Genomic DNA, 13,154 nt, shown 5'->3' on the forward strand with positions numbered 1-13,154 from the left:
AAGTTTGACAATTAACCTGTGGTGTCATTGACTTATTTTTCTACTCTCTTCCCTCCTTATCTCTCAGTTGTTTAAATTTAAATTCTTTAAAACACATCTTAAGGATGGCAAAGGGCAGAAAATACAGCTCAGTAGTAGTGTTTCCCCTTGGCTAGCATTTTAGAGGCCCAGGCTTTGTTCCAGGCAACGGGCACAAAAAAATCGTCAGCCATCCCTACCCTTCGCAAATAGGGACTTAATGAATGATAAATTCTGAGAATGCAAAGAAAGGTAAATATGTCCTAAATAATCCCCCTCCTTTGGTCTGGCATATACTTCGACGTGAGTATGAAGTACAGTTTTGAAGATAAATCATTTCCAACTAGATCCCAACTAATTAAGGTGCAACTTAGAAATAATGTGTAATCAGTATAAACTGGTATTGAAGTATGTTGTGTTTTGTAACCAGCCAAGGTATTCCCCCGAGGAATCACCACCATGAGACAGGCCTAGTACAAAAGGAAGTTTATTGGGGGAAGGGAAGTGGACCTGGAAAAGGGGTAGAGGCAGAGAAAGGAGGGGGTCAGAGAAGGCTAGAAAGAGGTAGAGCCCTGCGGGAAGACCTGGGGAAGAGAATGGAGAGTGGAGAAAGAGGCAAAGCGGCCCTTATAGGCCAGGTTATCTCCTACCTGGCAGGTGGCTATGCAAGCTGTTGCTCGGTAGCTGTTGGGCGGAACCTAGAGGAATCGCCGACAAAGGGTAATCGGGAAGGAAAGTATTTACTTTCATAAAGCCCCATGTGTTTAATTCCCATCACACAAAGAGAAGAATCCTTTAAGAGGCAGGGCACATGGTGGCATTTAGAGCGATAGGCTGTTTAAAGCAGCAGGGTGAAGAGGATGCCATTGGAAAGAGGGGAGGGCAAATAGAGTGGTGGAGCTGTGTACAGAGGTTGGGGCCAGGTTCTGATGGGACTTTTGAGTAGCCCAGCTACAGAGCCCCATGTCCTTTCCTTCGGCTTCTCCTCAACACCTTGGCGGTTCCAGTCCTGAGCGTTCTTCACTCGCCGTTACCAGCTTCACAACGGAGTAGGAACGGCCAGAAAAGACCCGGCTCACAGGCGTTCAGGCGTTTTTCTGTCTTCCTTGCAGCGGAAAAAGTAAGGAAGAAAGAGCATCTCAGGATGTTCTTCCGGGGCGTCCAGACAACCTCCGTAAAGAATAAAGCTGGTTGACTCCGGAAGCGTTTCCTTCCAGGCTAAGTCCATCTTCCGGCCTGGGCTGCCGTTGCCGCGGAAGCCTCAAAGCCAGTTTTGCTAGTCGGTAAGTGAAAGTGACGGAGAGTTGCCAGGGATTGAGGCTGAAGGACAACGCCGCGTGGGAGTACACCTCGCTGTGGCCTCAGCTCCAGCTAGGCTCCGCACCCGCCTGGCCGGTCGGGCCCTGACTTCCCCTGACGTGGGAACCGTGTGCCTTGTTGGAGGGAGTTGGCAGGCAGGCGGTCTAGGATTCCTGTCAGCTCCTCCTGCTGTGTGGGCTCCTGTGCTCACTGGGTGAACACAGAATCAGGAGGAAAAGATAACCTGCGAATCACGTTAGTCTCTGTTTTGGGCTCAACGGAGCTAAAGCACGAGTTGGGAAATGGAGCTGAAAGGGTGAATGTAATAGATAGTAAATGGATGTTCCTGTGTTTTAGATGCATAGTGATGAACAATTTAACATTAAGGAGCTGGGTGTATGAAAAACGGACCAAGATCAATCTATAAAAGGTGGGTTAGGGTGAAATCCTGAAAGAGCTTGCGTTCTTTTTAAGAAGGAAAGGCTGCCTAGGAAGTGGGGGAGATGATGGACAATTTAATCATAAGAGCACTTTTTTCTTTCCTCCTTATTTTTAATCATAATGTTAATTTGGATGGGAATTTAAGAAGATAATTCAGAATATTTAAAGAGTGCTTTGCTAGACCACCTGTTGGAAGTCAATACAATGGCCAAGGCTGGGGACTAGCAATAGTGGTGGGACAATTTGAAGATTGCATTTTCTAAGTTAAGGGGTTAAATGTACTTTTTGGTGTCACCACCAATTACTGGTATTTAAAAACTTGCGTATCATGATACAGAAATGGATTATGAGTTTCTGGATTTATAGATGGTGATTTGGGAACAGTTTCACTCCTAGCACTCAAAGTAGAGTTTGGGTCTTCATTTTTCCCAATACATGTTGGGAAGTAGGGGACCCTGTATCATAAAGCATTGCCTATCCTATATCAATGATTGTGCTCTGTTTTGTATAGATTGTGGCCATGGCTGCGGAGTCTGATGTTCTACACTTTCAGTTTGAACAGCAAGGAGATGTGGTCCTACAGAAAATGAATCTCTTAAGACAGCAGAATTTATTCTGTGATGTATCGATTTATATTAATGATACTGAGTTCCAGGGGCACAAGGTGATTTTGGCTGCTTGCTCCACTTTCATGAGAGATCAGTTTTTACTCACACAGTCAAAACATGTCAGAATCACCATTCTACAGAGTGCAGAAGTCGGCAGGAAGTTGCTGTTGTCCTGCTATACTGGAGCGCTTGAAGTAAAAAGAAAAGAGCTTTTGAAATACTTGACTGCGGCCAGTTACCTTCAGATGGTTCACATTGTAGAGAAATGCACAGAAGCTTTGTCAAAGTATTTGGAGATTGATCTTTCTATGAAAAATAACCAACACACTGACTTGTGTCAATCTTCAGATACAGATGTTAAGAATGAAGAAGAAAATTCTGATAAAGACTGTGAGATCATTGAAATTTCAGAAGATAGTCCTATAAACCTAGATTTCCATGTCAAAGAGGAAGAAAGCAATCCATTACAATCTGCTGCAGAGACACTGACATCAGAGCGAAGGGGACTCCAGTCACCAGAGCTCTCAACAGTAGATGGTGGCTTTAAAGAGAATGAAATTTGTATCCTCCATGTAGAATCCATCAATACAGATGATGTGGAAAATGGGCAGTTTTCACAGCCTTGTACCTCATCCAAAGCAGGCATGTATTTCCCTGAAACACAGCATTCGTTGATCAATTCAACAGTTGAGAACAGAATGACAGAAGTTCCTGGAAATACAAATCAAGGGTTATTTTCTGAGAATTCTGATGGAAGTCATGGTACGGTAAATGAGATTCAGAATTTGGATGAGAATTTTTCCTTGAGGCACCAGTGCCCCAGGTGTCCGCGGGGCTTTCTTCATGTAGAAAACTATCTGCGGCATCTTAAGATGCATAAACTCTTTTTGTGCTTGCAGTGTGGGAAAACATTTACACAAAAGAAAAATCTTAATCGGCACATTCGAGGACACATGGGTATACGGCCCTTCCAGTGTACTGTGTGTTTGAAGACCTTTACTGCTAAAAGCACACTTCAGGACCACTTGAACATACACAGTGGGGACCGGCCATATAAATGCCATTGTTGTGATATGGATTTCAAACACAAATCTGCTCTCAAAAAGCACTTAACCTCTGTTCATGGCAGGAGCAGCAGTGAAAAGCTATCTAGGCCTGATCTCAAACGGCAGAGTCTACTGTGATCAAATCAATGACTTTTGAAGTAAACAGAATCTCTTTGTTAGACATATTTGTTTATAAAAATGCAGCATTTGTAGTGTGTCACCTTCCCCCCCAATCTGTATAATTTGTTTTTGTTCTTACTTGTTATTCATTCTGAACTTCTAATAATTCCAAAGTTGTGAGTGGTGTGATTAAGTTTATGAGATTCTACGTTGTCTCAAATATTATGTATTAGTCCTCTGTTCAGTAATTGCAGATTCTGATTTGTAGTTTTTAGATGAGTAATTTAATGTCCAACTATATAGAACTTTAATGAGGTGAGATGACAAGAAAATAGACTTGAAAGCATAGTATTGCACATCACTATTAATCTTAAAAGCAGATAGGACTAGCAATTTTTTAAAATTTAACCAGTGTTCTTGAGTTTTAACCAGAACATCAACTAAAGGAGCACAGTTCAGATTCACATGAGGCCAGCAGAATGTCCTTAGAATTGCATTACTTAAATGTCCAACAGAATATAATTAGGCCCTTTCACCCCTTCCAACTCTAAATTCTACTAAGAGTTCTTCATCAATATAACTTGTTCTAATCTGTGGTGATATAAAACTGGAATTTTGTGTTCCCTTTTGATAGTTTTTAACCCAACATAATGCCATTGAGCTTGATTTATGTGTATATTAGCAAGTCATTATATATAACATAGTTGGATTAACATAGTGGCCAATGCAAGTATTTTCTTGGCATAGATTGGCAAGTTACTTTTCTCAAATATTCCACTTTCATCAAAGACATTATTGTACTGTTTACTTAAGGTTTCTTTTTTGTTGTTGTTGTTTTGGCTTACATGCACTAAAATTGACCTTCTCTATGGAATTACATTTCTACAAATTTAATTCATATCTAGTTGTCTGCAATTAGGACACAGAATAATTCTATCAGATTCCAAAATCCTCTTATGCTGCTCTTTTATAGTTCACCCCTTCCAACTCTAAATTCTACTAAGAGTTCTTCATCTGTGGTGATATAAAACTGGAATTTTGTGTTCCCTTTTGATAGTTTTTAACCCAACATAATGCCATTGAGCTTGATTTATGTGTATATTAGCAAGTCATTACTTTTTTACTCTCTTATTTTACTTTTGTGTAGTAGTATTTTGTATTATCTGTGTAGCCCAGGCTGGCCTCAAATTTGCCTCAATTCTTGAGCACTGAGATTATATCTGGGCCCTTTTTTTTTGTTTTGAATTGCCTATGTATGCATTTTTTTTCAAGCAGTCACCAGGTTAATAGTTTTAATTTTCAAAAGCTACTAGAATTAGTTATAATGTCTCATTTGTATGAATATCTGTACATTCAAAACTTTTGCCCTTACAATAAAGAACAAAATTTACTGCTGGGCAAATCCCCTTCCCTGACCATAGGAAGAACTCACTTTTAAGCTGTCCTATTTCTCTACATAACTCAGTTCTGTGTAGAGTTTCTACTGTATTTAAGTTCTATTGACTCTTTTCTGTATTTTAACATGTAATATACTTTGTACTATATAAGAGTTTTGTGAAAATCATGTAGATGTTATATATAATTTTTGTGACACTTTTGTGGGACTAATGCTCTACATAGAATTTTTAACTCTGGGAAAGACTTTAAAGAAAATAAGTTTCACAGTTACTTTATAACCCAAGTCTCTAGTTAGTGACATAGAGCAGGTCACCTGTCCTTCAAGTTTTCTTAATTTTATATAAAATAACTTTGATCTTCATAATTTGTAGAATTATTTCTAAGTCTAAATTTCTACAAATTTATATTCATGTGAACAGAGGAGACATTTATGTCTCTACAAACACTGCTATTTGAGTACTGTCTTGGAAATGGAACTATTTTTAAGGTAAACATTTTGTTCTACTGGATAATGGAATGGTTCAGTGGCTAATTTCCTTTCCCACATGACTTAATAATGTCGTTATAATTGTGAACGTATTTCCCTCAGAGAAACAGTTTGTGACCAAAGTGCTTCTCTTATTTTTGCTTCCTGAATTGAATTTTGGAAGGGAGGGCTAGGGATGGGTGAAGGGGGTAAACTATAGTAAACAATCTACTATACTGTGTGTTTGGAACATTTTGATTGAAGGTGTTTTAAGTTTTATTCGTGCCTTGTAAGATTGTTGTAAAATCAAAATTTGTGAGCACTTTGAAAGTTTGCTTGTGGGAAGGGTGTTTTATAAAGTAGTTTTTATTTATATTATTTATTATTATTATGTGGCAGATTGATTTCAAAACATTCCTAGGAGCTAGGCAAAGTGCACATGCTTGTAATTCCAGCACTTGGGAGATAGAGGCAAGAGATTCAATTCAGGGCCAGTTTTCCTTATATATAGCTAAGTTTGGGGCCAGCCTCATATACAGGAGATATTGTTTTAGGAGAAACAACAAAAAAGTAAAAGAAAAAAAACATTCCTGGGAGAGTATCTGTTTGCATGACATTTCTGAAAATTCAGCAAAGTAGAATCTGTAAAGGTATGTAGGTATGACAAAGTAAAGTGTAGCATTTATTAATTTTAAATACTTTTAGCTGTTTGTTTATGACCGAAAAAAGCAGTATGTTTGGGTTGAACCTTGTATGTACTGCATTTATATGTGTAAAAGATCTTGAAAAGGTAGTTGTTACTTTGTTGTAGAGAAAATCCTTTCCTCTTTTCATTGGATGTAATTATGTTTGTATGAAACAATAAACTGGAGGTGGGAATGGACAACTTTGGGCTTGTGTATTTCTATGATTTTTAAAGGAACCATTTTCTCTTTAGTAATAATGTTTTTTAAAATTGTGGGGTATGTGTATGTATGATTTATTATATTTTTAGTTATGTGTATGTGTGTGGGCATATGCTTGCTAGCAGCTTTGGATGGCCTCCTGGAGCTGCAGTTACAGGCAACTGTGAGCTGGGAACTGCACTCACAGTTGCTGTGCAAGGGTAGTCAGCTACATTAACCACCTGGCAATCTGTGAAGCCCAAAGACTCACTCTCTGTTGGCTATTTAATCACTGTAGAACTACCTACTGGGTTTATGTCTGTACTAAAAGGTAAATAAAGAATACCAACTATCTTAGGGCTTGTATTTTAGTGGCGGTAGACAATTGTTAAGAGTTTTGAAATTAATTAGGAAAAATAATGTCAGGGATTAAAAAAAAATGATAGGGAAAGCTGAGCCATGCAGATATCTCATTTCAAGACCAGCCTGGTCTACAGAGTGATTGCAGGACAGCCAAGCCTATACAGGTTTTTTGAGACCTGTCTAAAAATACAAAATAGGGAAAAGAAGATGTGATTGTTACTTTTAATGTGGTTTTCCATATTTGGAGGACATTTCCTGTCCTCCAAATCAAAAGGTGGACATTTCCTGTCCACCTTCAATCAAAATGTTCCAAACACACAGTATAGTAGATTGTTTATAGTTTACCCTCTTCACCCATCCCTAGCCCTCCCTTCCAAAATTCAATTCAGGAAGCAAAAATAAGAGAAGCACTTTGGTCACAAACTGTTTCTCTGAGGGAAATACGTTCACAATTATAACTGGCCATTATTAAGTCATGTGTGAAATGGAAAAGTATATCAAATGGAAGTAGAATGGAAAATGTACATACAGTAGGTTAGGAAACATGTATATATAAAATTACTCATCACTGTCCAGTTGAAAATACAGAAATGTGCCAGGTGGTGCACACCTTTGAGCCCAGCACTCCAGAGGCAGAGGCAGTCAGATCACTATGAGTTCCAGGAGGCCTGGCGTACAGAGTGAGTTCCAGGACAGCCAGGGCTACACAAGAAACCCTGTCTTGAAACAAAAGGAAACAAAAAGAAGATACCAAATGTACACCTGATTGTTGGGAAATTTTCTTTTTTGATTAGCATAATTGGATGAAATTATGAGTAATGAGTGAAAGTATAGCTGGTAGGGCTGCCAGGAGGCGGTAGGGCAAGCCTTTATTCCTAGCACCCAGGAAGCAGTCACAAGAGACAAGGCCAGCCTGGTCTCAGAACTAGTTCCAGGATAGCCGAGGCTAAGCACATACACAACTAAAACATTAAACAGTTGGGGCCAATGGATCTTTCACAAACCAAAAACAAAATGCAAAAAGTAAATAACACTGATCTTTTCTTGTCTTACTTGCCAGAAGCTTTGTGTCCCTGGAGCTGCAGTTGTAAGCAGCTATGAGCTGCTGTGGTTATGGTGTGCGAGTGTGAGTGTGTATGTGTGTGTGTGTACACAAATATTAGAGAGTCGGGTGAATTCTTGCTGTGCATCCCATTCTATGATTCTGCCGCAGCCTTTCAATTGCTGAGGTCACAGAGATGCAACATCACATCTGGATTATAACTCATATATATTTAAAGCCTCATTAGAGAAATTTCTTTTCCATATTCTAATTCATGTACAGATTATTATCATGGCCGGGCAGTGGTGGCACACGCCTTTAATCCCAGCACTTGGGAGGCAGAGGCAGGCAGATTTCTGAGTTCGAGGCCAGCCTGGTCTACAGAGTGAGTTCCAGGACAGCCAGGGCTATACAGAGAAACCCTGTCTCGAACCCCCCCCCCAAAAAAAAAAGAGACAAAGAAAAAAGATTATTATCATGGGTGTTGAATATTTTGTTTCACAGTCAGTCCCATATCATTAACAAAGGATACACAGTATCCACCTTTTAGGATTACTTCGATAAATAAATTAATTATAAAACTAAAATACTTTTTAAATATCAGTCATCATACAGACTGGCATATAGTAGTTAATAACTGTTGCTTCTCTCATCCTTATTTTCAGTTTTTCTTCATTTGTAAGAACATAAAGGATAATTCCTACCTTACAGGTTGCCATAAATCCTCTAACAAATATTGAATTACAATTCAAAGTCTTATACATTTTGATCCTTATCCCTTTGAGGCATTTGGGATTTTAGATGAGGTAGGTGGGTTTGCCAAACGTTTTCAATTTGTTCCTGGGTTTTGTAAATTGGCGAATTATTTCCTAATCTGGCTAGTAACTCACTACAAGAGAGTAAAGTAGGATGTAGCATAGATAGATTTAACAGGTTCTGCTCTATGGATAAGTTTAACAGCTCCTCAATCCGGCAAGCACCCTGGTTAAAGGCTTAGATGTGCAGGGAGTTTCCCATAAGGCCCTTCGGCTTGCCTAGTCCTCGCATCATCTCCCACAGTACTCTGGGGTTCCCTTGTCATGTGACGAAGGTGGCTTTCTTCTTCAGAAGGGAAACTGATGCGCAGTTTAGGTGGCGGGGCCACTACGCTTCCCTTCCACTCCAACTCCCGGGCTTGCGTAATCTCGCGTGAAGTGAACAGTATCTTCTCGCGAGAGCTAAATCGGGATCCCTCCAGGTCCGCCTCCGTGGTGAGGAGGAGGAGAAGGAGGAGGAGGAGGAGGAGGCGGAGGGAGGGAGGAGGAGGAGGCCCCGTCGCGGCCTTCGCCGCCGCCAACGGGGCTGTCCCTGTAGCTCCCGATGGAGTTTGAGGCCCTGAAACCGCCGCCGAGCTCTGCCCCGGCGAGACGAGGCGCCTCCGTCGCCGAGCCGCGCCGTCGCGGGGCCCCCGGGAGCGGCCCTTAGCGACCCCGCCCGGGCCCCTCAGGTAGGGCGGGGGCGGGCAAGATGCGGCTGGGGCCCTGGCCCCGCTGCCCGGTCCCCAGAGGTGGGGCGGGGAGCTGTCTCTGCCCGGCGGCCTGTGCACGGTGTCCGCCGGTACCCCGAAGGTTGGGAGCCGCGGGCCGCACCTGACACGGCGGAACCCGGGCCCCGAGGAGGCCCCTCGCTCTGGTAGGGCTTTTTGATGCGAAGCGAAACGCTCAAATGGCCACCTTTCTCCGGCACCGGCTGAGGGACGCCTCTGACCACTGAGGAGCCCACCCGAGCAGAGGCCGGCTTCTTTCTTTGCTTACCCCAGTTAGGAAGAGGGGCTTTTGAAGAGGTCCCCGAGATCAGGTCCTGCCCTAGCGTTTCCTTTTCAGTCCCCCGGCTTACCGAGACCACAGCGCTGGGATGGTGGAGGCGATCTGAGTGGTGTAAATAGGGACCCTGGCCAAACAATGCCCAGGGAGGGCTTAACCTCCCTGGAAGGAGATGGCTGGACCAGAGTATGTGTGACTAGGAGCGATGGAATGAAGCACAGCCAGGGAATTCTGCTATAGCAGAATTTATTTCCTCCTTATTTTCCTTGGGGGAGCCTCATAAGGAGACTCTTCCACCATCTTAGGAGAATGGTAGAAAGCATCTTTGTTTCTAAGAGAAACAGCTGTACTTTTCTCTGTCTTTAGGAAGGAGATAAGGGTAGCTGTCATTTCCATCCTTGAAATCACCAGTTTTAGATACTGGCAGACACAGCCTTCGCACCAAAATAAGTCTAAAGTAATCACAGACATTAAGTAATCAAATTCAGTGATTCTCAACCTGTTTAGATTTTTGTTTAACTTCCACCTGGGTCCTCTTACCTTAGGAACCTTAGGAATTTCTTCTCACCTTGACCCAGTGTAATTAAAGTTGACTTTATATCCCAAATAAAGTGTTAAATTAACTAATCTTACTGTCATATTTAGTAGTCACACTTAAAGTTCCAGTAAAAAGTTTGAGTTAACCAGAGAAAGATAATGACACACTAAAGTGATATTAACAGAAGGAAAGAAATCAATGTTTTAGTTGCTCGGTCTAGTCTCTTTATGGTTAAGTTGTATACACAACCTAAGACTTGGAATCATTAACAATGGTTTGTGGATTCCTGTTTCTACCTTTTATCTGGTTAAAAAACTACATCATTGTTCTGACATCAACATTCATGTCTTAAATTGTTTACTAACACAGTCAGTTCTTGAAAAACCAGAGGCTATTTCATCCTATTAAAGGCTATTTTCCAGTATTGCCATTGTTTTGTTGATTTGGTGATTCATGTTTCCCGAATTTCAGAGTTTGGAAAATTACTAGAAGGACAAAACGCTTAATATATTTTCTAGTCTTGTTTAAAGAAGACAGGTACCATAATTAAACAGACTTTTATTCTTTGAGAATTGAAGTCTAAATTCATTAGTGGGGCCTTTGAATTACCCTGATCAGTTATTGCTGTGTTAGGATGACATGCAAGAAGACTTAACACTCTTGTTCACGTTTTCATTAGTTTAGTTTCTGTGTTTGTAATTTGGTGCCTTCCAGTTGGCAGAGGCATTATTTTCTACACTCAGGATTTTATATTTGAAATTAGAATCTGTACATTATGTGATGGGTAAAAATGGTATAAATTTGTTTTTAAATAAAATGTGCGTTTATTTCATTTTTTGTTTTGTTCTTTGAGACAAGATTTTCCTCTACAAGTAGCTCTGACTGTCCTGTAACTACTGTGTAGATCAGGCTGACATTGAACTCACAGAGAACACCTGCTTCTGCCTTATGAATACTGGGACTAAAGTTGTACACCACCATCCCTGACTTAACAAGCTTGTAATAACTACTTGCTCAGTTTTGCCTTTACTGAGTTGAAATTTCACTTCCTAGAGATGGAAAAGGGAAGTCTATGGTTAAAAAAAAAAGCTAACTGGAAATTAAAAATGAATTGCACCCAATATCGTGAGTGTTGATTACATCTCTGTGAGGTTTCTGATATTATTAAATCCTTAAGTGTGTGACTTTTACCTCAAATTTTCTAATAAAAATCTGATCTTGAATATTATTTTACTGTTACTTGTAGCCTAGATTTACCTGTATTACCTGATAACCACATGTGACAGTTAAGGACTTGAAATGGAGCTAGTGTAATTTGAAATGTGTTGTTAAATTCAAAATATATACTACATTTCAAAGACCTAATGGAAAACTTTACAACATTTTAATATTTAAGTTTTTACCTGATTACATGTTAAAATGATATTTTACTTAGGTCATATAAAATATACCTCCAAAATTGATTCGGCTATGGTTTTTACCTTTTTTAAAAATTTGAAAACCAGAAATTGTTTTTTTTTTTCAATTTTTTTCAAGACAGGTTTGTTTTTTTGTTTTTTTTTTGTTGTTGTTTTTTTTTTTTTAATGTGTAAGCCTCGAACTCACAGAAATCCACCCACCTCTGCCTCCTGAGTGTTGGGATAAAAGACATGTGCCACCACCGCCTGGTAGTTTTTTGATTTTTTTGATTCAGGGTCTCATTCTAACCCAGCCTAGGCTGAAACTCTCTATGTAGCCTAGGCTAACCTTTAGCTTGTCAACTGTCCTCTTGCCCTGAACTTCCTTATTATTTAAAGGAATCAACTGCCATGCAGTGACACCATGCATACATATATGTGGAACCCAACTTTCCCAGTGGTATTCTTTTAGAGTCAGAATAATTAGAGTACTAAGAGGTTCAATAATAAAGATAACATTAGCCACATGGTGGTACAAGCCTCTGGTCCCAGCACTTGGGAGGCAGAGACAGGTGAATCTCTGTGAGTTTAAGGCCAGCCTGGTCTACAGATTGATTTCCAAGACAGCCAGGCTACATACAGAGAAAGAAAAAAGAAAAGAGAGATAAAGTTATCTAGAGGCAGAATAAGTAAGTAAGTTCAGTCTTGAAATATTTCATATTTTGCCATCACTAAAGAAGCATAACTTTGCTGGGCAGTGGTGGTGCACACCTTTAATCCCAGCACTTGGGAGGCAGAAGCAGGAGGATTTCTGAGTTTGAGGCCAGCCTGGTCTACAGAGTGAGTTCCAGGACAGCCAGGGCTACACAGAGAAACTCTGTCTCGAAAAACAAAAAACAAAAAAAGAAGAAGCATAACTTTGTTACTTAAAATTGGAAGGTATTTTCCTATTAGAATGCATTGAAAGTTCTATCTTACTTTAAAAATTGTGTTCAGCCCCTAATTTGAAGAGTATGAAGAGTAAAATTTGATCTTATCCATTTTATAGATTAAAACAAAGCAACAGTTGTGATACAGCTCCTTTTTTTCTCCAAAATCCCTTGAGTGCTGAGCTGTAGAGTTTGCGGGTGATTTACATTAGCTTTTGTTTGCTTGTTTTTTAGGTTAAATCTTATATTGTACTTCTGATGCTTTTAGTATGATTTTACATCTAAAGCTGTGTTTTGTTTTGTTTTGCAGTACCGGGGATTGAATTTAAAGCTTCACAAACCTTAGGCAAGTGTTCCACCACTGACCTGTGTCCTTGAACAAAGCTAATTATTTGATGTATTCTATATAAGGAAGTATCAGTGTGGTCCATTATAGTGCTCAAATGTAAATAATGATTGTTTAACAGAACCGACCTCTAAGTGTATATTTTTATAAAGAGAAATATAAAATATTGTGTCACACTATTATGTTTTACACACAAAGTAGTGAAAAGGGCATATATACTCTATTCTGACTTTTTGAAAGTGTCATGATCTTGAACTGACAAGTAACAGAATATGTAACAGAAAATGAAAGTGTTTAGCTAGTTTGCTGTTTATTTTGGTAAAGAAGTTTGTAATTTGCATCTATAAGACAAGTCTGTTACTCTTTATATATTGTGAATTTGGACTCATACCAAGGAACTTATAGCTTGGGAGTCTGAGCCTGTTTAAGGTTCTGCCTCTAATTTAGTGTTTCTCCT

The 13,154-nt window shown here is 39.9% G+C and overlaps 1 protein-coding gene across 2 annotated transcripts; it reads left to right on the forward strand.

The window, feature by feature from the left end:
• The first annotated feature begins 1,129 nt into the window (after positions 1–1,129).
• Zbtb6 (zinc finger and BTB domain containing 6) lies at positions 1,130–6,282 on the forward strand. Of its 2 annotated transcripts, XM_028754707.1 has the most exons (3): positions 1,130–1,301; positions 1,675–1,747; positions 2,270–6,282. In XM_028754707.1, the coding sequence occupies exon 3, from the start codon at positions 2,279–2,281 to the stop codon at positions 3,548–3,550; it is 1,272 nt and encodes a 423-aa protein (XP_028610540.1). In that variant the 5' UTR covers positions 1,130–1,301; positions 1,675–1,747; positions 2,270–2,278; the 3' UTR covers positions 3,551–6,282. The 2 variants fall into 2 exon arrangements, with proteins under 2 accessions (XP_028610540.1, XP_028610539.1); XM_028754706.1 differs by lacking the exon at positions 1,675–1,747.
• Positions 6,283–13,154: the final 6,872 nt, after the last annotated feature.

Source organism: Grammomys surdaster, unplaced genomic scaffold (assembly GCF_004785775.1).
Source record: "Grammomys surdaster isolate TR1022 unplaced genomic scaffold, NIH_TR_1.0 126035, whole genome shotgun sequence".
NCBI classification, from domain to species: Eukaryota; Metazoa; Chordata; class Mammalia; order Rodentia; family Muridae; genus Grammomys; species Grammomys surdaster.